Consider the following 27,935-nt stretch of genomic DNA (forward strand, 5'->3'; position numbering starts at 1 on the left):
GCTTTCCGCCCTTCCTCTCCTCCCGCTGGAGGAATAGAGAGTAAACAGCCAGAGCATCCAGGCATTCCTTCTCTTGCCCACTTCCTACTTCTTCCCCTAATCTCCACCTCTCGCCACATCCTGAGGAAGAACAAAGTAGCAACAGATGGGGGAAGTGAGACAGGGCCAGGCTGAATGAACTCAACAGCACCCGCTCCCCAAGCTTGCCCAAGGCAGCATGATGATGGCTCAGAGCCTGGCCAGGGCCCTAGAGAGCCCAGATGACAGATAGCTTTGGTTTTGTTTTGGTTTCTTTATGTTGTGGCAAGAGGGAGGACCCTGAGGTGGAAAATGACCCCCCTGCTCCAGCCTCCAGTCCCTACCCCTCTGCCCTGGAATGGTGGTTTCTCCAGACAGTAGGAAAAGAAAGCTCCCTCCCTGCTCCCAGCCTGCTTCCAGACTGGCCACCTGCTCATTCTACAGGGTAGGCCTCTCTGGGACTTTTCATGACAAACAGTCTCCTGGGTTGTTTGGGGATGTGGGGTGTGTGTGAGACACTGGGGAGCCTGCTTTCCTGATGAGGTCACTGTTCCTTGAGTTATTACCTTGCTTTCGTTGGCCTGAGCCAGCAGCAGGAATGCCTTGGAGCAGTGTTTGTTTGTGAAACATCAAATCCCTGCCTAGTTACATCCAAGCAGGCCAGCTTGCCTCCAGACCCCAATCCCTCAGTAGGTCTTCAGTCTTTAGTCCTGTGGGTACAGGTGTCTGTTACCTGCCTTGGAACAAAAGGGCTGGAACATGGTTGGGGCAGGATGGGCAGGGGCCAGCTTCCTTCCTGGAGCGGGAGCATGTGGGCAGGGCCTGTGGTCCCCTGGGCCAATGTACTTTGTAGGTTTCATTTGCAGGCTAATTTCGCTGGTAGGGAATATGGGCAAGAGGCCAGGGCAGCATTTGGCAGCAAGGGGACATCTAGAGAGGGAAAGCCGTTTGAATTCACAGTGAAGTCACCCGAGTTGTCACTGCCCTTCACTTCCTGCCTGTGAGCCGATGGCCGTTGGCCTGCACTGACCTGGCAAAGGCACAGCCACCGGGCTGCAAGCACTGACCCCACAGGCCATGTCGAGGGAGCAGGTAGCCTGGGCCCCTGCCAGCCTGGAGCTCCTGGCTGCCAGCTGCTGGTGGGCCTGGTCCCGCAGTCTGGCCCCGGGCTCTGAACATGATTCTATTTTAGGTTGCTGACTAGCTCTTCAGCCCTCATTCCTGTCTTGAGCTTCCTGAGTCACTTCTCACTCCCAGCTCTGTTTCTTTCTGAATGGAGTGGATTAGCATAACACCATATGTTAGAAGAGCAATTCACAATTTATAAAGCCTTTTTATGCACCAACTCTCTTCTGGTCTTTCATCAGCCTGTGAGGTCCACCGGGCAGGTAATTTAATCTATGTTTCACAGATGAGCAACAATGGAGTCTCAAAGAAACTCAGGCAGCTTGATCAAGACACCCATGCACACAGGCACACTGCAAGTCAGTGTGGAGTTGAGTCTTAAGAACCAGGCTTCCTGTCTTGAGTCTGGTGTTCATCCCTACCACTCTACCTGTCCAGGTGTGTCCAGGATATAGGGCACTGGCAAATGAGACACTGCAGGACCACCTGTGGTGGCCATTTCTTTTCTTCTTGACAGAGGAAGTTTGCTTCTGGGGAGCACTGCACTTTGGATCCAAGGTATTTAAAATGCTGGTGGGGGATAAGCAGGACTATAGACAAAGTAGAGGAAGTAGCCTGAATTTGCTCCCCCATGAGGGGCCCTTTCTAGATGCTCAGTCCTTCCTCAGCACTTTACCCATTCCTTTCACCTTACCTCCAGGTTCCTAAGAAAACCTCTTCTCCCTTCCTTCACTCTCCTAAGGCATAAATGATTGACTACAGTTTAAAGGGCTATTGCTCCAGGCCTTAGCTTACCTTACAGTTATGTAGTTTATGCCTCAACTTACAAGAAAAGCATATTCAAACCCACGGTCTTGTGAAAATGAATTAAAGAAAGCGTCACTAAAATGGAGTCAGGAGTTTCAGGAGGGGAGGCTCTCACACCCTTCCACTTCTCTTCAATTGCAAATTCAATAGGAAAAGGGGGATTTTGCTTGTGGATACCACTTCACTACAACAGCAGGAGGAAGGAAAGCTTTCTTCTCCCCTCGGTAACAGCCCAGCCAATGAGGGACAGTGATAACTCAGCCAATGAGAAGCCACTATACTTCAAACTCCCAGTTTATTCCAATGGGCTTGCTGTTTATAACAGCCGCCTTCTATAAAAGAGCGGTCCTTTCCTTTGTTCCCTGAACTTGCTTGTGGTGTTCGCATAGCTTCCGTGTCCCAGTTTGTAGTTCTCTGCTATTCCTTAATAAACGCATTTTTGCTGGTTAAAGAACCAGAAGTTTTATTTTTAAGGTTATTAGTCTCCAAGAGAAAGTATAAGTTTGTAGCGACTGGCATAGCCTGAGCAGACAGCTAGCGAGAACAAACGGCGGCTAGAGCACGGAGTGGGTGTTGAAGCCTCTGTCACCCCCTCCATAGCACCAGGCACCACCTCAGCTGCTGATCCATGGGGAAGGTCTGCAAGAATCCCAGGAGGGGGCTGGGCAACCAGGGCAAGTGTGGCGCCTTGGGGAGCTCTGGGCATTGGCCATTGCCAGCTAGTGGGGAAGCGCTCTGATATTTCCACACTTGTACCACCATGCTTGGGGGCACCTTTGTATATTGATGCCAATTGTCTTGTTTAGTCTTTTCTAGGATATTTGGAGGAAGATACTACATTTTCTTTTCAAAGACTGAGGAAACGATATCCATGAGGTTCAACAGCTTCTCAAGCTCTCACAGCTGGTGAGTTTCTGGCAGTTGGGTAAGTTTAGAGCATGGGGTATCCAAGATGGGAGGCTCTTTGTGAGACAGAGGAGATGGGAGCCCTGGGCTGGCAGAGGGCACTCACCACACGGGCTCCAACCCCAGATGTCAAGGAGCAGATTGTGGGGAAACAACAGAAAGAAAAGGTGTGTGTGTGTGTGTGTGTGTGTGTGTGTGTGTGTGTGTGTGTGTTTTGATGCTGGCTGGGAAGATGAAGGGGGGTGGAGGTGGGCAGACATGGGAGACATTGTTGGCTTTGCTTCTTGCCCTATATGGGAAGATTGTCACCCAGAGAATGTGATCACATTTGGAGCATTAGCTGTGGCATTTGATTTTAGAAATAGCTGTGTCTTGTTCATCAGGGGCTGCTGATTAACTCCTGATGCCCACCCCCCCCCCCCACTCCCTGCCATTGCTAAGCTGCGTAGAATCCTGAGCTCTGTGGATTGTGATGCGAGCAAAAACCTGGTTCGTGTTGGAGTAGGGCATCTCTTTGAAGAATTGCTGGGGCCTAGGTTGTCAAAGATTAGGAAACTCAATTTGCTCCTCTGTGGATGGAGTCTGAAATGCTGATCAGCACTTGCCCAGAATTCTAGGTACCACCCCCCAGCCCTGCTATTTCGGGGGCTAGATGGGGTCCAGATTCCTCCTCCCCTCCCCATTCTTCCTGGAAAAGCACATATGCTTCTTAGGGTATCAGGTATAGGCCTGGCTGCTTGCCCCCCTGGGAGGAGAGTTTAGCCTCATGACAACCTGTGCTCCAGTGGCTCTGCCCAGGACTCGAGATTTATGAGGTCTCTAGGAGCACCAGGGGTGTGGGAAGGACTTAATGATGTGAAATGCTATGAGTCTATCTACTTGGTTTCCCCACAGATCCTGACTGGGGGCTAGGAACCAGGTTGACACGGGTCCTGTCAGTGAACAAGTCCCATGTCAGGTTTCTTCTGCTGCCACTCCCTTGATAGCACATGGCCTTTCCCCAAACTACATGCTCCCTCCCAACAAAGGATATTAATAGGTGTGAATCTTGTGCCAGGTCCAAAGTGACCAAAAAACCCCCAAAATAAAAAACTTTGTTTCTAGGCACATGGCCTGTCTGCAAAATGAAGTTGTTCTTCCTCTGCACTCTGGCAATGCGTTCACCACCAGCCTCTCAACAGAGGCTGACATTTCTTATATTAAAAACTACATGCAATTCCTAAGAATTAGAATCCTTAGGCGAGTTATCTTCGTGTGTTTTTCCTTGCTTGTCCCTAGGTCTCTGCCAATTTAGAGTCAGAGACAACACATCACATGATTCCTTTTAAAATTGGGCTCTGGCTGCTGCTGCTCTGCCTGCCCACTGCCCATCTGCCTGCTCTGAAGGCAACCCAAGTATTGGGAGGGGTGGGGGGACTTCCAGAGAGCACACAAGTAAGAACTGAAATATTTGACTGGACTTGGTCCTAACAGAGGCGATTTTATTACCCTAAATGTCCTGGAAACCCTGTTGCCTCTGGCACAGGAAGGCTCCGGGCTCCGTCATCCTGGACAGCAGTCTGCAGCTGGCCTCAGCGTCCTGCAAGTGGCTGCAACGTGAGTCACGGGGCAGTCTCCAGTGAGGCTGAACGTGAGGTGGGCACAGAGGAGAAAGGCTCTTCTTCCCTCGCCTCAGGGGGGAGAGAGACCAGCAGGCTGGGATGGCCACTGGCCCCCCCTGGACTTTGTGGTGGGACTGAGGGCTCAAGATCAGGGAGGAGGGTGAGCCCAGAGAGGATGGGTCATGCCAGGCCAAGCCCTGTCAGAAATGGCCCTAGTGTTGACCGTTGGGCAGGGCCTGTAATATCAAAACCAGACACTGCCTTAGGATGGAAAGAACATTCTGGATTCTTTCTCACAATCCTTTTCATTTAGGTAAAGGAGCAGTGAGGTCCAGATTCATAATTCTTTCCCTTGGTGAAAGCTTCTCAGTCTATGAGGGAGCTTCATACTCTTGTGGTGGTTTATTGAGGTCACAAACAAAGCATACTTTATTTTTATTTGAACTGGTCAGTTAGGATGTTTTATGCCAGGCAAACACTTAATCATGAAATATTTAAATTAAAAATAAGTTAGTTCCTTATAAGTTAGATCCTACAGAAATCTCCAGGTGCCACATACAAATAGAGAACATCAGCTATAAATTAAATAAGTTAAAATAAATAGTAGAATAGATACTCTGATAGGTCCAGCATAAATCACCACCCCTCCCCCCGCCATTATCTATACTGTGCAAGACTATTAGTCCATTGAGACTAGGCCCTCACTGAAAGAGAACTCAGTGCCCAAATATTCAAGTCATGTTCCAACGTGAGGATTGGGTGCTGAGAGTCTAAAACAATGGCTGAAGGGCAGGGATCAGCAAGGTGAAAGCCCAGAAGCCCAGGCCTTTTATTCCTCCATGCCTCCTTACAGTTGACCTGGAGACATGGAAACAGGTAACTCAGCAAAAGGCAACATGTGGCCACAGAGCAGTAGCCTATGAATAACCATTGAGTCTGAGACTGGTAACGCAGCCAAATTCTTCATTGTACCTGACAATTTCCAGCCCAGTCTTGGACTTAAATTTCATCATGGAGTGTCTGATTTTGTTAAATGGGTTGGATTAATTGAAGCTTCTGAATTAGAAAACAAGCCTTTTGGGGGTAGAGTTGACGCTACAGATGACAGATATTCAGGACATGTGCAACTAATGCCCTCCACAGGCAGGCATTTCTCATGGACCACCACACTCCTTCATCTTAGACTCCTCCCCACACAGCACTCTAGGCAGCCTCTACCCATCATCTGTGTTTAGCATTTGAGACGAAAATTGTTTGCTAACCATGATCCTTCTCTGTGTTCTGAACTATTCTGTGTAAAGGGATACAAGCACAGGCACTGATGCCTGACACCCATATGGGTCAGGCACCTTCAGACTAATCATGTAACTGCTTTAAACTGTCATCCAGTAGATAGATAAGGCCATCTAACTTAGAGTTGTTAGAAAGATAGGGAGGATGTATGTAAAGTGCTCAGTGTCACGTCTCGTGCATGGTAGGCATTTAACAAATGAGAGCTGTCATTATCACATTATCATTGTAAGTCTATTGATATTAAAGATGGGATTGATAACATTTCCATTAAGAGAGGGAAAGCACAATATTATATATTAGGTTGAACCATATGAAATAAATGATCAATTTATTTTTGACCTATAGAAATGGCAATTTCTTCTAGTTCAACCTACTACATAATGTGTTTCATTTAAGTCCCTTTTTCCAACTTTATCAAAATTTTCCTTTCAAACATTGCCCCCAGAGACATACTTCTGTCCCTCAAAACCTTCCTCAGTTACTAGAGTAAGCAAAGCAAGGAGTCTGGTGGACTTAAGGACCTAGTATCTAATACCACTAACTACATCCAGTCACATAAGTTCATAAGGCCTTGGCTTCCCCATCTGTAGATTGGGAATAATTGTGCTTTCTTTAACAGGGATTTTGTGAAGATAAGAGATATTGGATGGGAAAGCACTTTTAAAAGTTAAAATCATTATACCAATGCAAGGTATTATTAATTTCACTAGACTATGCCACTTCAGAAAACATTAGCATTCAACATTTAATTTTTAATCATGTTTTTCGATAGAAAAACTGCATGTAAAAGAATAGAGAATTCATGCAATCATGCCAAATGATCAATATCAATCTTGACAATACTGTCAAATGGATATTAGAAGTAGAAGTAAATATATAGTGCTTTGTCATTAAAAATTGTACTTTGTCAAGATGAAATAAATGTGATAAGAGGAATAGTAAGAACCACTGTGTTCACAAGTGCCTCAAACATCAAGCTCTTATATTTATACCAGAAATCACACACATTAGAACAACTCACAAGGAAGACTGAGGAATTGCCTGCTTCCTTCCTTGGAGGTCTTTAAAATGGGTTGAGAAAGTTTGATTGTGGTGTGGTTTGCTTAAAGATAGGTATATAAACTCCATGACCTCCCAAAGCCACTTTCAGACCAATGGCTTTATCGATTCTAAGAAGGCATACTTTTCTTTTGCCTTCGAGGGAAGTTCCTTGCCTGTATCCTAAGCCGGGGCTATCGGTTAGTAAGGGGCGGTGATGTGTTTGGACCAGCTACTAGCAGAGGTGAATGTGGCTCAGTTCCCATCTGGAAGTTTTCTTCCCTTGTACAGTGAACTTTGGCCAACGCAGGGCACCTAGGGAGGGTCACCTTTAGTCAGCCTCAAAGGCGCTGTTAGTAGCTCCCACATATTCAGACTTCTTCTTGTGCCTTGTCCACATTTTCCGGAGGATGCTAGGGACACCGCAGGAAGCACTTCCTGTCAGCGGTAAGGAGGCTTCTGCCCCCTGGGGAAGGGTTGGATACTCTTCAGTCATCTTCTTGAGATGTCTGGATCTAAAGAGAAAAGCCAGGGGTGGGTAAGGAGGACAGTCATTTCACAGAGCCAGACTTTTAATTTTTTCCCTCAAGGAGTAGACCCCATTCATCACTCCCTAACTCACTTTTCCGCTATGTGCAGTATGGAGGATAGTGGCAGGGGCATAAATGTACATGTTGACTTGAGTTTTGCATACATGCTTGCCATCTTAATGCAACACTGAAGGCAGTGAGGGAGTTCCTGGTGGGGGGATTATCCCCTCCTGCTATTCTAGCTGCTGGTTCTGGATCAGTTAAATCGTGGGGGTTATAAACTTGATTAGAAACTTTTCTTACCTACCTCCTTACCTTTGGGCAGGAGCCCTTAACCTTATTTATGAAGCATTTCTGAGACCAGTGTGCCTACCAGCAGGCTCTGAATATGACCTGTAATTACATTTATCTAATTAACCAAAAAACCCTCCCAAATGACACTTCTCTAAGTCTACAGAGTGGTGTTAATGAAGTGGAAACCATCAAAAACACTTCAGCTTAATCCTAGGGAAACAGTTGAGAAGACACTGCAGAGACCCAGGATTATTGCCCTCATTAAAAGGTAATTTAAAGCTGGCATGGATTTTGTTTTAGCATCTTGAGAGTCTGTAAACCAGGCCACCTGTTACTGCTCTGTGGCAGGACCAGGACTGTGTGGGGAGCCCTGCAGGCAGCAGGGGGGGAGACAGCACTTACCCTCTTGTCAGAACAGCTCCGTTCTCTGAGCCTGTGGCTGTCGCCTCTAGCGCGGCTGGGGCTTTCACGGAGATCCGGGCCACCGGAGGAATCTGGGTTGTGTGGAAGGGGAAGGGAATGTGAGGCTGTGGCCATGGTCCCAACTCTGGCACTGACTGGAGCCAGTTGACTAAATTGATCCACCACCTAGGACAATGGTCCTCCTTTGCCAAGCATCAAATCTCCTCTGTGGGGCTTGTTAATACAGTGGTGGGCCTACCCCAGTTTCTGATTCAGCAGGTCTGATATGGGCCTGAGAATCTGCATTTGTAGCAGGTTCCTAGGTGCTCCTAGTCCCAGAACCCCACTTTGAGAACCACTGACCCAGAGAACTTGAGAGAGTTCCTACCTGAGAACCTGTCCCCCGTCATGTTCCCATTGCCTGTGTCCACTTTGTTGTCAAATCCTGCAGATTCTTGCTTTGAAAGACTGCCTACATCAGTGCCATTCTCTCCATTTCCTCTGCTGCAGCCTTCAGATCCTGTCACCCGGGACCTCCTTGCTTCCAACCAGACCCACCACTTATCCCAGCCCCGCTGGATTTGCAGGGCCTCCCCGCTGCAGGCCAGACCTAGGCCAGCTTTGCAGCCCACACTTCCAGGCTCCTCAAAACTGGGCTCCACCTCATCTATGTGGCTCCAGCTTCTGGGATGCCTGTGGGTACTGTGACAGCTCTGGTCCCAGAAGGGCTGGTCCTGTCTGTCCTCATGCTCATGCACAGCTCTGCATCTTCCCTTAGCTTTTCCTTGCTCTCTGGATTGAGCCTCATCTCTGCCTGTCCTTCAAGGCCACTTTTTCCAGGAAGTCTTTCCTCAGGCTGGTGGCTCAAGATGGTTTCTCTCTGCCCTTGTGTCCCGTGTCCTCGCAGCTCTGAGTACTTATGTGACATGTTTTGGCATTTCACCAATTCTGTCTTTGTTGTTGTTGTTGTTGTTTTTTTTTTTTTTTTTACCAATTCTATCTTTCTACCGTTCTCTTCTTGTGTCATGTGCTTGTCTAGTCTCCTGATCCCCAGAAACGTGGCATGGTGTGTGTCAGGGTCTGGGACTTAATCCCTTTGGTGGCCCACTGCAGCCCTCCTAAAGAAGGTAGTGAGTGCTCAAGAAACATGGATTGAATTGAAAAGTAGCTGAGGGCCTAACCAGGGCTAACTCCAGAGTTTGCTCAGTCAATGGGTATACACTATGCTTTGTTCCTTCACCCCAGCCCCATTGAAAGCTCAGGGTCACCACATTCCTGGAATTGCTGGGAAATTCCAGGTCAAGGACATCATGATTTCACAGTCCGTTTCTCTCCTGAGCTGGCCAAATGTGTGGGCAGAGTTACTGTGCCACCTTGTGGCCTCTCAGGAGCTCTCCTCCCCATCAGGCCAACAGCCCAGCCCTGGGAACATACATACATACATCCCTCCTCTTCCACTGTCCTTAGTCCTCCTCCAGTGCATGGCAGCATTGAATCAGATTTAGCTGTGCAAGCTCTGAATCACTCTTTCACCCACCCTGGGATAAGGGGCCTCCTAAGAGCTGCATGACCCCAGCAGCACTGTCTCAGGCTCAGAGGAAAGGGTTAGTCATGCTGCCCTGCCTCCTTGTTCTCTGCATTAGTATTGCCCTCCTCCTTTGAAACTGTGTCCCCATTACTACCCTATCCCGTCTCAACTCATTCTGGCCTCTCAAATGCAGTTACCTCTCTGCCAAGGGTACTGTCTGACTGCAGCCCAGAGTCTGGGGGCAGGTAATCCAAGACTGTGAGCCATCCTCTACCCCTTAACCTTAGTCTTTTCTGGGCTGAGCTGTGGGCAGTTAGAACTGTTGCAGCCTGACAGTCTGCATTCTGTGGTAGTAGCTCAGCCATCTTCAGTTTCTCCTAGGTACTAGGTGGGGGCAGGGGGCTCCTGATGAAACAGCTTGTCCCATCCCTACCCTTTGTAGGGTTTTCCTAGAACAGGGATGACCTAAGTGAGGTATTTAGATTAGATTTTTCTCCTCAGACTGGGAATGAAGTGCTCACTGCCCACTTCGTTCCTTAAGGATGAGGGGGCTGGCCCACACAATCTCCAGGATCTTTTCTGGTCCTCACATGGAATGATCTATCAATCTGGAGAGCTGATGCTCACATAGCCCAGGATGCCTGAGCTGACCTCACCTGTAGCCAGAATTCCACTCCTACTGTGCTAACGCAGAGTACCCACATTCATGCCCAGAAGACAATGTAGATGTCTTCTGTGCTAGATCTGGACATGCACCACCTGATCTCCCTTCAGGGAAAGACAAGCTGCCCAGCTGCTAGGGGGCAGGCAGCAAATGGCTCTCAGCTCCTTTGGGTGGGCCTAGGATGCAGAGGGCCTCTCACCCCAGGGGATGCCCTCCCTGCTGACCCTGACCCACACACCATGGGGCAGCCCACATACCATAACAAAGCAAGGAGGAAACAAAGGCTTGGCCAGTTGGGCCCAACTCAGGACAATCTGGATGGGTAACACTTGCCCTGGAGCTCCTACCAGCAGGTATCAGGTGTGCATGGTAGTTTAGCAGTTGACTCTGCTCAATCCTACTTCCCTTCTCCTATCATACATATTGACCCCTAATGTACATCTCATACCCCATACCCCACATCTGAGTCTGCTTCCAGAAAACCTCACATGGAGCAGACGTCCTCCAGAGTTGTCCTGACCTAAGATGGCTGGTGTTTTGTATTTTCACAATGTTCAAGACCCTTACATCTCATTACCCCTGCAGCTGCCCCTGGGAATCTGTCAGGCATTTCCACCTGGCATGTGCCTACCACAGAAACCACGCCTTTCCCCACCATGTTTGAGATGTCCACTAGGTAATATCTTCTGTTTGCCTAAAAGCTGAATTTCTGGCAAGAAAGAGAGCAACATCCAGTGGTGTGCTATAAGATGATAGACTTGGGGAGCAAAGAACCCTCAGGGAAGCTCTTCTGACCGTCTTCAGGCCTGGAACCAAGGGCAGGGCAAGAAGTTTGAAACACACCAGATAGAACTAACCAGGCTTATTTTACTTACCAAAGATTTTCCATATGCTCGATTCCCACACAGATTTGATGATTTGGGTTCTGAAATCCCCACTGCAAGGATGAACAGAGGAGGCATTAGTCAGTGGAACTCTGTGTTCTACTTCCCCCCTAGTTCTGTGTCGATGATCTCATTAGCTAACTGATCACAAGCTGGGAATTTCTAAAAACCTTCGTACCAAGCAGCAAAATCAGGCAGTAGGGTCACGCAGTGGGGCAACTGTTGAGTGGGTAATCTGCACCCCTGGCACTCTTCCAGGGGGTGCTGAAACTAAGGTCTAATGAGATCACATGTGTGGAAGCATTTGATACTGTGTGTGCAGTAGGTACTCAGAGAATGTGCCCTTAGCTTGTCCTTCCCTCCTAGGGTGCAACATCACAAGAGGTTATCAGGGGTTAAGTCTTTACAGCTGGGATCTATTCAGCCTGCTGATCCTGGACACCCCTCTGTGGAAATGAGCAGTGACGTCCTGCCTGTGTTGGGAAGCACTGCTTCAGAATGTGGGAGGGTTGGAGTTTATCAGAGTTCTGAGCCATTGGCTATGGAAGACACATGAGAACCTTCTTGCTAGGCCTTTATTCCTGAGGCCCAACCTACTTCTGAATAATCTCTACCCTGACGCCTGCAGCTTCTGAGAATCAAGTTGTTAAGCTGAGGTAGCCAATAACAGGTGGGGGAAAGTTGCCTTTCAATATAATTCTCTCCTTGGGCAGACATTCCAGAACAAGCCCCATTCTTCACACTATAGCCGATAGAGATAAAACACTCCCCAACCCAAGGAAGAAAACATTTCAATGCCAATAAAATGAAGTTACAAGACTCCCAAGATTACATCATAACGTACAGTGCTCTGGCATAACAGCAGCTCATATTTTTGAGTATTTACTGTGTCAGGCACTGTGCAGAGTGTAAAACACATAAACATTGTCTCATTTAATCCTTACCATATAACCCTGTCAGGTAGATATCATAATAGTCCCCACTTTCTAGATGAGGAAATGGAGGCTTTGGAGATAACATAACAATTAGAGGAAGCCAGGTGAGGATGATCTAGGGAATGGCAGACTGCTTTGGGGGTCTTGCAGGGCTGGGGAAGCTTGACTGAGGGACTCTGGGAGGTGTTTGCCAGGTAGAGACAGGGAGGGCAATCCAGGGTCAGGGAAGGACCAGGAAACTGAATATAAGGAAGTAGTCACAGAATCACCCCACAGCTCAGGGTTGCTGTTTGTATGGACAGGCAGGGACAGGAGTGTCACAGGAGGTGGCCCTGGAGAGGTCAGCAGAGGAGGGGTTCTGGGGGGCCTTGGGCATGGTCTGCAGGGCAGTGGGGATGGGAAGGACACTGAAGCAGAAGGATGGCAGAGGCAGATTTTTCTGCTTTAGAAGGACCCCTTTGGTAGCCTTGTATAGGGAGAGGGACTGGTGGCTGAGGGCCACGGTGGGGTGCTAGGCACCAGAGATGAAGGGGTCTGAGTCCAGGTAACCTGAGGTAGGTACCAAGAGGGAGAGATGAGACATCCAGGAATTGACATTGTCAGTATTTAGTATGTGGAGTAGGGGGTGGAGTAGGGATGGGGAGGACAAAGGGGATGTTAAGGAAAACATCCTACTTGAGGAAGGAAGAGTGGTTTGAAGGAGGAGGATGCATTCCATTTAAACAAGTTGATTCTCAGGTGCCTGAGGACATCCTGGTAGAGACATTCCAGAGACTGCCACTTCTCTTGGGCCCAGGAGGTGGGTGTCCCTATTCCAGGCACTTGAGGTTCACCTGCTCAGGGCCTCATGGTGAAGGCGTCTTCCTTCAGAGTTCCTGCAATTTCCGAGATCCTCAGAGAATCTTTCTCCCATGTGAGAAGTCTATGTCATCCAGGAACCTTCTCCTGTAGCTCAGAAAAGAAGCATGCCCCCAGATCTGAGATTCCTGGAGACACACATCCTTTTGATGGGAGGTTGGGAGACTCCTTGCCCAAGGCCAATACCAAGCCTTTCCCGTGGAAAGCACTGGGTCTGGCTTTGACTCAGAAGCCTGCTGTCTTCCCCAACCCCCTCTGGAGTCTATCAGATTGGGGGAGCTGAAGGAATTGAATCCATGCCCAGCTCGGTCTTTTTTTTTTTTTTTTTTAAACCTGACTAGCACATTCCCTGCATGAGCTGACTGTCACATGTTGGGCAGATTCTCTCCATTTCATTACTTACTGTTTTCTTTCAGAATAAAAGACTGACTTGGGCAGTTAAGCTTCCACAGGCTACTTAAAAAGGAAGGAAAGTGGCCCCTAAAACTAGACAGTTGGGAAGACATTGCTCTCTAGGGGTGGAAATGAGGGGGGTATAGAGGCATTAGCTAGGAAATTAGAAGACCTAAGATTTACTCTCAGTTCTATTGCTAATAAGCAGTGTGACTTTGGGTCAAACAGTTTCTATGGTTTCAGTTTCCTTTTCTGTAAATGGGCATGGGGTGGTTGCAGATCAGTGGTTCTCTAACTTCAGTGTGCTTTAGAATCACTTGGGAGGCTTGTTAAATCAGAGATTATTGGGTTGTAGCCCAGAATTTGATTCAGTAAGTCTTAGGTGGGATCTAAAATAGGCATTTACAGCAAGTTCCCAGGTGATTCTGCTGCTCTGGAGACCCCACTTCAAGAACCACCCATTAGACCATCTCTAAATCCTTGCTAGTCAATATATTGTCTTCAGACCAACGTCATCAACATCATGGGGAAGCTTCTTAGAAATCTGGGGCCCTGCTAAGTCCTACTGAATTGAAATCTGCATGAAAACAAGATTCCCAGGTGATTCTTTTGCACACTTAAATTCGAGAAGCATGGCTGTAAATTCATTTTATGATTTTGTAGCGAAGATATTCTCTTTTTCTCTTTCTACACACACATGCACCCACCCACCCTCCTATATATAGACACAGAGAAAAATTTATCTCCTCTTAATTTGCAAGGCAGATTGTGGTTTTCCTAATGCTTTCACTCTACATATGTGTATATGTAATCACTTAGCTAGAGAATATGGCTTGATTTATGTGTTATTATATGTAGGATAATAAAAACAGGATCAGGGTGTTAGTGATCAAAGAAATCTTAGAGATCCAGTCCAGCATCTATGGAGAGAGTAGATGGATGGATAAAGATACATATTCCATGATGTATTATTTCAGTTCTTATATAAAATTGCTGACACTGAAAAGCCTTGAGAAGGACATCCCAGACTTTCTATTGTGTATTTTTGGAGTTAAATTATGAATTAGTTTAGGCTGTGGACATAAATAACTTAAACCAGCAATTGAAGGTGAAATACCATCACAGACTTCAGTGGGCTAGATGCAGAATCCTGTTTAACTGCTTGGGGTGGAAGCCATTTTTCAAAATAGTGCTTAAGGTTAAGACTTACAATGTTTTCGGTTTCCAAAACAAATCTGTCCCTACATTCTTTTTAGAGATTGTTGAAATAGCCCAAATCATTCACATTTACAATTCTGAGATCTTAAGATGGCAGTTCATGAAGGATTGTATAATTTACACACACAGCCTGTAAAATAATGTAAGCTTCTGTTTCTTCATGAGTCATGTCTACACTGGTTTTCTCTCCCCAAAACATGATGATTTTCATCTCCTCTTGAATCCAGCAGGACTTCCTGTGGAGCAAGATGGTAGATGAAAGCATTTGCTCATTACACACAGCCAGGAGTGTTTTTCAGGTAGAAGGTGTTTTGTGTTGCAGCTGTAGGTGGGGCCGGAGAACGGGCGCATTCAGAGCAGGAACACAAAGAGCCAGCCCCGGCGGCGGGGGCGGGGGAAGCGGGGGCGGGGGAAGCGCACGCCCCACACCACAGGTGCTGCGCTCACCTGGCGTGATGGAGGACGCCAGGGAGGATCGTGAGGTTATTGGACAAAATGCAAGCCAGGCCACAGACACTGTGGCTGCTGGTCTAAGCGCGTCGTTGCCCCCCAGGGAGATTCTAGGGACTCGATCCAGGACGCACATACCGGGTCTGGCTGGGGCCTTGGCAAGGTGGGGTCCCTGCTGCCGAGCACCGTGGAGCCTGCCCGACCTGCGGCCCTCTCCGTCGCGGCGGTCGCTGCGATGTGGCAGCAGCTCCAGGGGCCTCGGAGTGTAGAGGTCTGACTCGATCACCACCTGCCGGGAGGAGGAAGGACAGTCAGCTTGTTCCTCTCCTCCGATCTTCAGATGCACTTTGTGCCAACAGTGAATTACTGGAGTATTCCTTACTCCAGCGAATGCTACCAGCAGTGAGAGAACTTGGGTAAACTGGCCTCCAACAGTCAACTGTTTTATTCAATTTCAGCATGCCAAATGGTGCCATGGTGTAGGAAAATGAAGGTTCTGGGGGTTCCTCACCAGCAGCCCTTCACAGAGTCAGGAGCCTGAGCCATCACCTGGTTTGGTAACAGAACAGGCTATTTGAAATGAGAACAGTTCTGGAAATCAGGGTCTTCCAGTCTTTGAGCTAGGCAGACACCCTTGTTCACACAGAGGACAGTTTTCTGAATGCTCTAGCAGAGGGAAGAGCTAGGGAGAGGACTCAGAGCCCAACTGATTCTGAGGTTTTAAAAAGAAAGAAGCTGCTGGCAAGATGGAGCAGGCACAGCCCCCCTGCTCGTGTTTCCCCTCCTTGCAGAACGCCTGTGTCAGGTGGAGCTGGGAGATGAAGTTCCACTGTGTGTGCTTCACTAAGTGGAAACTCCAGAAAGCCAGAGAGAATGCTAGGAGCTAAGGTGTTTTCAGTAATGATCACCTGCTGAATAGTTATCTTGGGAAGTACATTAAAAAGAAACACCCCTTTCATCAGGACCCACCAAAATGGGCCTTAAAAGCTATAACAAACATACTTAAATCACTGGAATAATTTAAATGTAAAAAGTTGAGACAAATAATACTGTATTTTATCTTAATACCAGGAGTGATGAAGGGAACCTTAGCAGTTCTTGGCTCATACCCTGCATAGTATTATACATATCTAGGACATTGGGGTCATTCATTCTGAATTTCTTCACTTCTTTGAAGCTGGTTAGTTATCTCCAGTAGTACACCATGGCTTCTCTGAGGTTAGCATACACTCATTCTCTTGCTCCTTCAGCAGATATCCTGTGAGGCCATGTTCTGTGCCAGATCCTGGGCACTGGGAGCATCTGTGAATTAGGTGGACCCACCTCAGCCCCGTAGTCTGACCTGTGATAGATCCCCCTCAGTTGTCCATACAGAACAACTGTGCTGCTTTTGGAGGATGCTGAAGCAAATAAGACTAAATTTATAAATATTTTAATAGGGTTATAATTCAATTTAGTGGAGAAAAATTGGATTTTTAATAAATAGTGTTAGAATAAATGTCAGGTCACTGGAGGAAATGAATCTGTGTTCACACTTCTCATACTAAAGTAAATACCAGACAGATAAAGATACATGTTCAAAACAAAACAACAAACACTAGACTTGAATATGGCTCAATACAACATTTGTTACATATGAGGAGGAATTATCCCATGTATGTAGAACTCTTACAAATCAATAAAGAGGAAGAAAACAACAGAAAAATGGGGCAAAAAACATGAGCTGGCAATTGACCATAGAAATACAAACGCTAAACATGAAAAGGTGTTGAATAATAATTAAATGCAACTGAAAACAAAGTTCTTTGTTTTGTTTTTTGTTTTCTCCTCTCAGATTGTCAGTGATGAAGAAGGGAACTCCATTTGGGGTCATGCAGACTGGAGTTCACACCTGACTTTTGACACCTTGTGGTTATGTGAAAAGGAGATCGATATTCTTGTGTGTCCTTGCTGTATTGGGGCATGGTAAATGCCTGTCATTTGTAGAGATTCTATTAGCATGGCTTGCGCTGTCTCTTTGTGCCACATATTTATCTACAGAATCAGAGAGCAGTTCATATCTCCCAAAGAGTAAAATGGGAGAAGCTGTCACTCTTTGCTTCAGTTTACCACAAATAGTCCTTTGCTTAGAAAATTAATATATCCCAAATTTGGTCTTCTCTGGATTAGGAAATAACTCTTCTCAAACCCATTTTAGGGCCCAGACTCATTCATTCTGTGCCTTTGGAGAAAGCTGATAATTGAGGAGCATGTAGGATTAGTCCTTTTTCTCCTCTGGGCACTGCAGAAGGTGGTCCCTCCACCCCCCCCTCCCCGATAACTTCAAATATTTATTCCTTTTTCCTCCCATTGTACCTAAGGTATACAATGTGTTGATTTGATACATTTATAAATTGCAGTATGATTAGAAGGTGGTGTTTCCATTGAGCTGGGGGCAGCATGGATCCACCTTGCACCAGCTCACTGGGGACTGTAAAGCACAGCAGTGGGTGTCCAGCACTGACCACCCTGTACTAACAGTCCCCTCTGCTCTCCCCTTACCTTCCTTACCCTTGGCACTGTACTTAGCCATGATGTTGCCCCAGAATACTGGAAATTTCTGGATTAATGGTTGTTCAGGGCTCCATTCCCCTGGACACGTAATCTTTGGCCTAAAGGCCTTCCTCTGGAACATGAACCTCCAAGTTGAACAGGAGAGACCTGAACCTCATTACTGACACAGGGCTCTCAGCTCTCAGTGGTATTTCTGGTTTTATTTTCATTCTGTCAGCATTCTTCTAAGTGAGGAGGAGTGAAAACTGGTATGTTTTCAGATCTACTTTGTACAAGGAGAAAGTAAGGCAGGTAATGAGAGCCTGAGGAGTCCATGGGGGAAACCCAACATTTCCTCCTCTGAAAGGGGAATGTTCCCTTTCAGGAACAAGAAACCACCTCCGCAGTCCCTTCTCTGCACTGTGGGGTGGAAGAAGAGAACTGGGAAGGATAGAGGCATTAGCTGCTCAGCCCTCTGCTGGATGCAGGAGGTTTCCTGGGGATGGGGATGAGGCTGGTTACTTCCCAGGTCATGACTTAGGGCCAAGTGCCTCTTCTGGGTATCTTCTAGAGTCCCCAAAGGATGCCAATGGCAGGAAAGGAAAGAGAGAGGTGTTCAGCTCTAAGAGGGCTCCAGAGGAGTACATTGGGCCCATACCAGGGAATGGACAGCTGAATGGATGGCTGTGGCCTTCTGAAAGCCTGGGTTATTTTCTGGTCTGTAGGGCACAGTTTGAACTTGCTATTGCTGCTGGTCTTAGAAAAAAAATGATCTGAGAGCAGGTTCTTTAGCACCCTGAGTACAGGGGTAAGACCGGGGAATGAGGAGAGGGAACGGGGAGACCAGGTTAAATGCTGGATTTTCCTTTCCTAGTTAGCAAACTGCCTTCTGAAAGTAGGGGAATGTACTAGTGCAGTATGCTGATGATCCCCTGCTGGTCTTGGGTCAGAGATTGGAAGAACAGAAGGCATGGGCTAATACCGAAGCCTCAGGATTCCATCTACTGACATCCTTGATTCACACTTCTGTTTGAAGTCTAGGGGGCTGGTGGGGCGTTGGAAAGATAGGTGAGACCTAAGTGATGGAGAATCATCATGATTTAGGGCTGATGGGATCCATAGCAATGTTCTAGCCAACTCCCTAATTTTATACATAGGGAGGCTGAGGCCAAGAGAGGTCATGTGTCTTCAAAGTCACAGAGCTATAAGGGGCAGAGCCAAGGATGAGAGCCATGATTTCATGACTTCTAAGTGAGTGCTTTTTGTAAAACCTGTAGAAATGCCTACATCCAGATAAGAAATTTCAAGTACAATTGATTGCTCAGTGCATTTTGAAAAATCAGTAGATTTCTAGACCACTTTCTCCCCGGCAAGGTTGAAATCTGGGAAGAATGTGACATTTACACATTTTATTTCTCCGTCTTTCCTGGTGGTGGTACTTATGCTGCTCATTATCCTGGGACTGGCAATCAGTGGCAGTGGCTCCATTGTACTGGGAGGCCTAACTGACCATACCTTAGTGACGCTGTGGCACTAAGGATGGCTTAGAGAGGAGAGATATTTGTAAAGGAAGGAACCTGACTCCACATGGTAGCCCAAGGAGTGGGAATAGATACAAATAAGAATTTCAGGACAAAGAAAGTCATAGACATTGGTAGGTTTGAGCAGTTGCAAAATACTGTTTCTCTTGGGAACTCAAAGGGAAGCCAAGAGCCAGTTGGATGAAGAAACAAAAAATCTGACAGTTCTTTCTTTAGGACTCACTTTCCTCATCTTAGGTAGACTAAAACCTTTCTTGTCTTTTCTAATTTGAATGTTCTGTACAGCTAGGCTAAGTTTTGCAAGCAAAGGATGAGTCAGGCTGTTAGGGGAAGTGAGAAATTTAGAGAAGAGATCAAAGGCCAGAGGGTCTTATTAAGTTGTCTCACCCAGAAGATTGCATAGTTGAAAACAAGACCCTAGCTTCCGATTTTATTTTTTTAATAGAAAGCAAATTTTAATATGTATTCATATACTTGAGTCATTTTTTTCTCTGAGTAAAAATATTTTGGAGAGGGAAAGTCGTAAACCATAAACATAACAGTCTTTCTCAAAAATTTCCACTCCCAAGAAACCTGAGAGCCTGGTTCTACAGTGCCCGGTTGAAGTCAATTGGATATTCCAGGAGATTGTGCCCCATGTTTTGGTTCTTTTGTGTATCTTAGGCCTGTGTGGCTTCAACATCACTACTGAGAGTTGTCTCCTTTATTTAGGTTCTAAATCTTAACTATTGGAAAGCATAATGATTTAGTTTCCATTTTAAAAGCTTTTGTAGGGGCGCCTGGGTGGCGCAGTCGGTTAAGAGTCCGACTTCAGCCAGGTCATGATTACGCGGTCCGTGAGTTCGAGCCCCGCGTCAGGCCCTGGGCTGATGGCTCAGAGCCTGGAGCCTGTTTCTGATTCTGTGTCTCCCTCTCTCTCTGCCCCTCCCCCATTCGTGCTCTGTCTCTCTCTGTCCCAAAAATAAATAAACGTTGAAAAAAAAAAGCTTTTGTAAATACTGTTCTATCATTATAAAGCCAATAGGTATTGGTATTAGGAGTGATTCAGACAGGCACATTGTTTAAGGTTAGAAATTCAAAGCAAGAACTTGGTTGAGAACCAAAGATTCCCAATTCCCAAGAGATCTGCTCTGATTCTTGAATGATTTGTGTCTCCTTCAAATCCAGATGCCCCTTGAGCGCAAAGTGTGTTGTGAAACTTTTCTTAAATTCTAAATTACCTGCAGACAACGATTTCCCTTTCCATTTTTGGTAACATTCACTACTCCTTGAAAGTCAGGAGCATTTTTCTTTGAGACTGTGGGCTTAAGTTTTCAAGGACCAGGAAAAAGGTAAGAATCTCTTGCCCTACCACAAAGAAATTTCCATCCATTAAAAGCCCTTTTTGGAGCACCTGGGTGGCTCAGTTGGTTAAGCATCAGACTTTGGCTCAGGTTATGATCTCGTGGTTTGTGAGTTTGAGCCCTGCATCAGGCTCTGTGCTGACAGCTCAGAGCCAGGAGCCTGCTTCAGAATCTGTATCTCCCTCTCTGCCCCTTCCCCACTTGGGCTCTGTCTCTCTGTCTCTCTCTCTCAAAAATAAAATTAAAAAAAACTAAAAAATTTTAAAAGTCCTTTTTTTTCTTAATATATAAAATATTCTTAAAAGTCATTTTAGAAAGACGTACAACAGAAAAATGGGCAGAAGACATGAATTAGGAATCTATAGAGAAAAAATATTCAAATCCCTGAAAATGTGAAGAATGATATTAATAATTAAAGAAATGCAAATTAAAACAAGATATTTTCACCTATCAGATTGTCAAAGATTAAAAACATTGTGACATACAGTATTGACTTGGGTATTCTGGTAAGAGTACTTGAAAACAGTTGCTAAGAATTTGGCAATGACTATACATTTTCTTCAATGTTCATATCCTTTTAGCATTTTCTTATTTAAAATTAGATATAATTGATATATAACATTATGTAAGTTTAAGGAGTACAATGCGTTGATGTGATGACCCAGCGTTTTCATATCTATGAATTTATCCTCAAAAATATTTGCATAAGAGCATGAAAGATATGTTCAAAGATATTGCTTGTGGCATTGTTTTAGTAGAGAGTAAAATTACCATTTGTTGGTAATTTGGTTAAATAATCTAGAAGACTTCAAATTTGATTTGGGTAGAAAATTATATAGTACATTCATATAATGGTATGGTATGCAGTCTTCATAAGGAAGAGGTAAATCTATATGTATTAATTGGCATGTAAAGATATTCAAGATTTATTGTTTAGTGAAAAAAGCAAATTGCACAACAGTATGTTATTGAGCAATGAAGCACAATAATGATATGCTAGTATATGGGAAATTTTCACTTAAAAAGTGCCAACTCTGGGGTCCTTGGGTAGCTCGGTCAGTTAAATGTCTGACACTTGATTTCGGCTCAGGTCATGATCTTGAGGTTCTTGAGATCAAGCCCTGAGTTGGGCTCTGTGCTCGCAGCATGGAGACTGCTTGGAATTCTCTCCCTCCCTCTCTCTCTCTCTCTGCCCCTTCCCCACTCATGCCCTTTCTCTCTCTCTAAATAAATAAATAAACATTAAAAAAAAAGTTTAAAAAGAAAGTGCCAATATTAATTGAATGCTTAATGTGTCACAGGTTCTGGGCTAAGCACTTTACATGTATTAAGTCATTTGCTCCTTCCAATGGTTCTTGAGATGTGTGCTCCTATTATTCCCATTTGAATGCTCTTTAGCATTCAAATTGAGTCCAGTATGGTGGGCAACTTGCACAAGGTTACCTAGCTAGAAATGGATAGGACTGGAATTTAAGCCCAGGCAGTTTGACTCAAAGTCTGTATACCTAACTGTTCTGTTCTACAGCTTTTTAGAATTTTCTGATATTATACTTTATATGTTCATATTATTTGAAATTTTATAATGGGCACATATTACTTTGGGAATTAAAAAAGTAATGTTTATAAAACAATGACTAAAACCCCGTCTCATTCCCAGGACACTTAAATTCTTTTTTTTTTTTAATGTTCATTTTTGAGAGAGAAAGCATGAGCAGGGGCAAAAAGAGAGGGGGTCAGAGGATATGAAGCAGACTCTGCACTGACAGCAGTGACCCCGATGTGGGGCTCAAACTCACAAACTTTGAGATCATAACCAGAGCCGAAGTCAGACACTCAGCCAACTGAGCCACCCAGGTGCCCCTCCCAAAATTCTTTTTAATGGAGAAGAGGCTTTAAAAAATTGAGATACTCAGAAGATCAAAATGGTGTTCTATGAAAAATTGTGATAGAAATAGAAACTTCAGCATAACTGAGGGGAAACAATCAGCAGTTCAACCTTTTCAATGAAAGTACAAAGATGTATTGACAATTTTTGTATAAAGAAATCTGTAAGTAAAATGAGAAATTTACAGTACCATTTGGCTTTAATGACATGTAAACTAATTTTAAGGTAATGTATATGCTTATTAGAATAGCAAAAGATAATACAAAAAAAATGAAAGTTGATGTTAGTGAGGTTGGAGGCAAATGGAAAAGCATTGCTGGAAGCCTGGCAGCCATTCAGAATTCCTGGTAATATGTGACAAAACTGAAAGCAGAAACCATTTTTTAAAAAAAATCACTATTCTCCACATCTAGCAGTGTCTCTTACATATAGTAGGAATGCAAATATGGAATGGATGGATGGATAAATGAAACTATTCTTATCCTTTTACTTGTTAATTCACCAAGGAATTAATCCAAAAGAATAATATTTACTACAAATTAATTGCACTGCTATTTATAATAGTGAAACAATGGAACATAGCCAATTCCCAACAATAGAAGAACACTTAGGTCAGGGATGCTATACTCACATCTTGGACTCTCTTTAAATAAGAACAACAATTTTTTAAGAGAGTAAGATTTGCTCTATGTGTCTGGGGAAAATGGCAGAATTGGGGTGGTGGAGTCCAATACGGGGCTGTTTGCTGTCTAGTTGACATTTGTCAATCATTTTGGTGAAGTGGAGGACAGGAAATACAGAACAGCAGTATGCGATAGAGAAAAACTTCATGGTTATTGAGAGCAGGGCAGAGGGAATGAAGAAGCTATATGCTGCTTTTGAACTGAAAACCAACAAAAGGGATGAAAACTGAAGTTGTCCTTACATTCTTGGTCAAGAGGTGTTGAGAACTTTTGACTCTTCTTCTGGCTGGACTGGACACTGCAAAGAGAGAGAAAGGGATAGTTTTAGAGAACACTGGTGAGGCTGATGTAGCCTCAGAGAGGGTTTGCACCTAGAGTGGGGAGGGGCAAGTGGGGAGAATGGGGTGTGATTACAATTTTAGGTGTTACTAAAATTCATAGCAGCATTACTCACAATAGCCAAAAGGTGGAAACAGCCCAAATGTCCACTAACAGATGAATGGGTAAACAGAATGTGGTATATACATACAATGGAATATTATTCAGCCTTAAAAAGAAGTAAAATTCTGATACATACTGTAACATGGATGAACCTTAAAAACATTAAGCTAAGTGAAATAAGCCAGACACAAAAGGACAAATATTGTATGAGTCCATTTATGTGAGATACCTAGAGTAGTTAAATTCAGAGACAGAAAGTAGAATAGAGGTTACGAAGGGGTTGGGGGAAGAAAGGAATGTGGGTTGTTATTTAACAGGGATGATGAAGAGTTCTGGAAATGGATAGTGGTGATGGCTGCACAACAATGTGAATGTACTTTGTGCCACAGAACTGTATACTTATAAATGGCTAAATGGTAAATTTTATATTATGTATGTTTTATCACTACAGTAAAAAGCTTAAAAAATCAACCATTAAAACATGTTAGTTGGTGGGAAAAGGTGTGTACTTTGTTGAAATGGAGATACTCAGACATGTTTTCCATATTGCTGCTAAAATGATATACTTGGAACTGAAATCTTCCATGTCACTGCCCTGCCTAGAACTGAGATGACTTCTTGTCACCTACCAGATAAGTGATCAGAGGAGTGCTGGCTGGTGGTATTTTCTGCAGAGCACCTACAGCCATGAAACCTGGAGTACGGTGTGCTGGTTTATAGCCAGGGTTCCTGATTCCTTTCACGTGAGGATGAATTGGAACAGGACCCTTTGCCAGTTACGTGACTTGGGCAAATTACCCATCCTTTCCACACCTTACTCTCCTCATCTGTAAGACAGGGTAATTAATAGCAACCATCTCAGAGGGCTGTGACAGGTATTAAATAAACTAATTTTTATAACGCCCTTGGTCCAGTGCCCAGCAAAGAGAAAGTTCTCAGGAATTAGTGGTTTTTACGATTTTCTTTCTTCTATCTCTGCAAACTGAAGGCAGGTAGAAAGAATAGGTGATAACTTCTAAGTTAGCATTCCTTCAGGATTTCTCTTTCTGGAGTTTTCTCCATTTCTTCCTACTGTCCCCTGACTCCCCTCACGAATGCCTCCCGATTGCTGTTTATCCTCAGAAGAATTATTTTGAATGCTGTGGTATTATTCACCCTAGAATTAAACCCATTTTAGTGTGTTGCTCAGGAAATAACTTCTGGTATAACTTCTTGGTAAAACCACAGCTTTTATCTTTGGTATTTACTGTGAATTTTGTCTATGAAATCTTTCCCTTCAAGTAAGGTTCTTTCTCTCCAGAAAGTAAAAATCCACACTTATTCTCAGTCATAGACTTGATCCCATGCCTTTAAGCTGAACCCAATATATGTATGTATGTGTGTGCTGGACAGGAGGATATAATACAATAACATAAATGTAATAATAGCTCGCATTGAGCTTTACCAGCTGATGGCTAATTTGCCTTATCTCATTCACTCTTCTAGCAACTCTGTGAGCTAGGTATTCTTTATTAACTACGTTTTATTGGTGTGGATACTGAAGGTTAGGGGCCGCACAGCTGATTGTGGAACAAGGCCCTATACTTTTAACCATTGGCCACACTGCCCATGCTGCTGAAGCTGTGCTCAGAAACTGTTTTGGTCATTTTAGTCATGCTAAACGATAGCATTTGGAAAAGGGCATACCAGGGAGGACTGTAACACTTGTTAGATAAAATTAAGCCAACTTCTATTTCTGCTGTTAAAGAATGTGGGGACATAATGAAGAGTTACCAATCTCTCTTATAAGCAGTTACTTAAGAAGACCTAGCACAGTCTTCTCTCACTGAAAGCCCTCTGCTTGATAGCTTTGGAGAAGGCAAGATGAGGCAAAAAATAAAAACAAATAAAAGAGGTGAACTTCTTCCATTTATGGTTCACTGTCAAACTGCAAATACTCCTTTTCTAGAGAACTTCCTGAGCAGTGACATGTCCATGAATACTAATGAATATTTGGTTTATTACCCGGAGATGGCCATGAATGAAAATGGCAAGAAAGGAATATAGGATTAAACATTTATCTTTGACTGAATATTCATTGCTCTAAATATGGAATGAAAATAGAAATCATTTTGTAAGTGATATAGTTAATGGTGCTTACTACATGCTGTTTTAGATGCATTATATATTTTATCTGTATTTCAGTTTTCCCTCCATAATAACCCTGGGAGATAAATTCTAGCTCTCCCTTTTACAAAAATGGAAACTTAGACCCAGAGAGGTGAAGTAGCCTGACCAGGGTCACACAGTGCGGAAGTGGCAGTTGTCTCTTGACCACTATGCTAAGCAAATGGGATCAGAGGCCATATTTTAAATTATTTTATTCAGGTGAAGTGTGACATTGCTCTTGAATTGTTGAATAAGTTTTTAATTAAAAAGGGCCGTTGGGCTTTGATTTTTTTCTCCCTTTAAAAATTGTTAAATGGGAAAAAATTACAGAAAATTGACATTTTAACATTTTCATATTTGCTTCCAATTTGTTTTTTCGTGTAAAAGAAATAAAAAAATTAGGCAAGTTTAGATTCCCTTTCTACTCTCCCCCAATTCTGCTTCCGTCCCTCCCCAGGGCTAATAAGATCACTAATTTTATCTGCATCTTTCCAGCCTATGTTTTCATACTTTCTCTGGATATATATCCATAAATAATGTATAGTGTTGTTTTTTATTTCCAGATGTAGTAACTGTTATCATACATATAAAATTTTTCAGCCTGCTTTTTTTTTTTCACTCAACATTATGCTTTTGAGATCTGTGTATACACATAGATCTAGTTCATCCCTGTTGACAACTGTGGAATATTCCATAGTATGATGATACCACATTTTACCCCTCTCCTCCTCAAGGACATTTATTTTCAGTTTTGCTCTCCTAGAATCAATGTCACTGTGAACGTCCATGATAAAAGTATCCAGCAGTGCAACTGCCAGGTCAGAGGGTAGGCTTTTGACTTTCAGGTACTTTTCAGAGTCTCTAGAGTTCCAACTCCTGCACGTGGGCAGACTCCTAGCTCTTTTTTCTCTCTGTATGTGGCAATAGATGTCAAAAGCTTTATTTATGTTCTGCTGGCTGTCTCTTTGTGACCAGGCTGAGTCTCTCCCTTCCCCCCCCCTGAGCAGTGGCCCTGTCAGTGGCTGACACGGGAAGAAGAAAAGAATTGTTTGAACAGGGGGTCACAACACCAGCAAACATCCAGCCCCCTTCATTCAAGTCTGACAATGAAACCAGGGCTAAGCCAGAGTCCCAGGCTCTCCCAGCAAGGCAGGGGCTGCAGGGAGGGACAGAGGGAGCAGGAGAGAGGGCTGAGCTTTGGAGGGGATGGACGGGGGAACTGTCCAGTAACCAGACACCTGCTGTCCTCTGAGCTCGAACACAAAGCCCTTCCTGGGACTTGACACCATTCACCCTGGAGCACAAGGGCTTACAGAGTCACACTTTTTGGCAGTGCTAGCTCGAGGTGAAGTTTGGGAGCATGGCCCTGGGATCTGTGTTAGAGGCCAGCCCTGGGTCAGGGCACTATTTGACCACTTTGTTAGACTTTAGGCCAGTGCTGGGAGTATTTCCCCTCACATTTCACAGCATAGCTCGGAATCATACTTTTGAGCCAGCTGGTTCTCATTTCAAAATCCACTTGCTCATTGGAGAACATGAAAGAATCTCTCTGGCTGCCCTGGGAATTTTGTTTTCATCTCTCTTTCCTAAAACAATGGCTTGCTGTTACTTTCATTCGGTGGCGTATTGGGTTGCCAGTGTTCAATTAAGTGAAACTGGGAGTATTTAACCGCCCTCGTTCCCACCCCACCCCCTTGATCAATTGTTTCTCAATGATTAATGTCTATCCATGTACCTTATTTTAAACAACAACAATACCATCAAAACAGAGAGCCCATCAAACCCTCTGAGAGACCGGAGGAAAACCATAGTAAAACAGCACGTGATTGTCCTTACCCTCCGGCATAAGGTGCCGCTAAGGAAACAGTCAAGGGCAATTTTACTCACCCTTGGAAGGGATCACGGTGGTGAAAACTTCTATATTTTCATCACTGCAGCTGTAAATCTGATGCATCGTTTCAGCCTTCTCTCCCCCAAAGTGCCGGGAACCGGAAGCCTCTCTCTGAACCCCTAGTCGCGAGGTTTCCTAATCCAGTCTGGCTCGGGGATCATTGTGCAGGTCCACAAAAGACAGGCTGGTGCTGTGATCTCATCTCATTCCAGAGTCTTCACTGCAACATTTTCTAATCCCATCTGTCTTTTTTTTTTTTCTTGTTTTTTTTTTTTTTTTTTTATGAATCCTATTATTGTAAACCTTTGATTGAGTGTGGAGGCTTCAGTCCCCTCCCAGCCAGGATGTATTTAACATTTTTATTTTGCCTGTCTGCCGCAGTGATTTTGGAAGTCTTTTGTGAAGTAATGATGAAGTGAAATTGCCGACTTGGTTAACGCCAAGCTTGGCTGGAGAATTTCACCCAAAAGGAAACATGAATTTTGGTACCAGCAATTACTCTCTTCATTTTAGAAATGAAGGGGTTC

The 27,935-nt window shown here is 44.6% G+C and overlaps 1 protein-coding gene and 1 long non-coding RNA gene across 2 annotated transcripts in view; one reads left to right on the forward strand and one right to left on the reverse strand.

Annotated features, from left to right (window-relative positions):
• Positions 1-2,321: 2,321 nt before the first annotated feature.
• LOC128312917 (uncharacterized) overlaps positions 2,322-27,935 on the forward strand; it is a 47,180-nt gene continuing 21,566 nt past the window's right edge. Inside the window, exons 1-2 of the long non-coding RNA XR_008292872.1 lie at positions 2,322-2,587; positions 2,757-2,856. This is a non-coding gene — a long non-coding RNA (uncharacterized LOC128312917). The remainder of the gene's footprint in view (positions 2,588-2,756; positions 2,857-27,935) is intronic.
• Positions 4,202-27,871, reverse strand: VXN (vexin). The gene is made up of 6 exons (XM_015077719.3): positions 27,405-27,871; positions 23,171-23,226; positions 15,083-15,233; positions 11,082-11,143; positions 8,015-8,106; positions 4,202-7,303 (listed from the first exon to the last, which is right to left on the reverse strand). The coding sequence occupies exons 1-6, from the start codon at positions 27,469-27,471 to the stop codon at positions 7,120-7,122; spliced, it is 612 nt and encodes a 203-aa protein (XP_014933205.1). The 5' UTR covers positions 27,472-27,871; the 3' UTR covers positions 4,202-7,119.

This window comes from Acinonyx jubatus, chromosome F2 (genome assembly GCF_027475565.1).
Source record: "Acinonyx jubatus isolate Ajub_Pintada_27869175 chromosome F2, VMU_Ajub_asm_v1.0, whole genome shotgun sequence".
Taxonomy (NCBI): Eukaryota; Metazoa; Chordata; class Mammalia; order Carnivora; family Felidae; genus Acinonyx; species Acinonyx jubatus.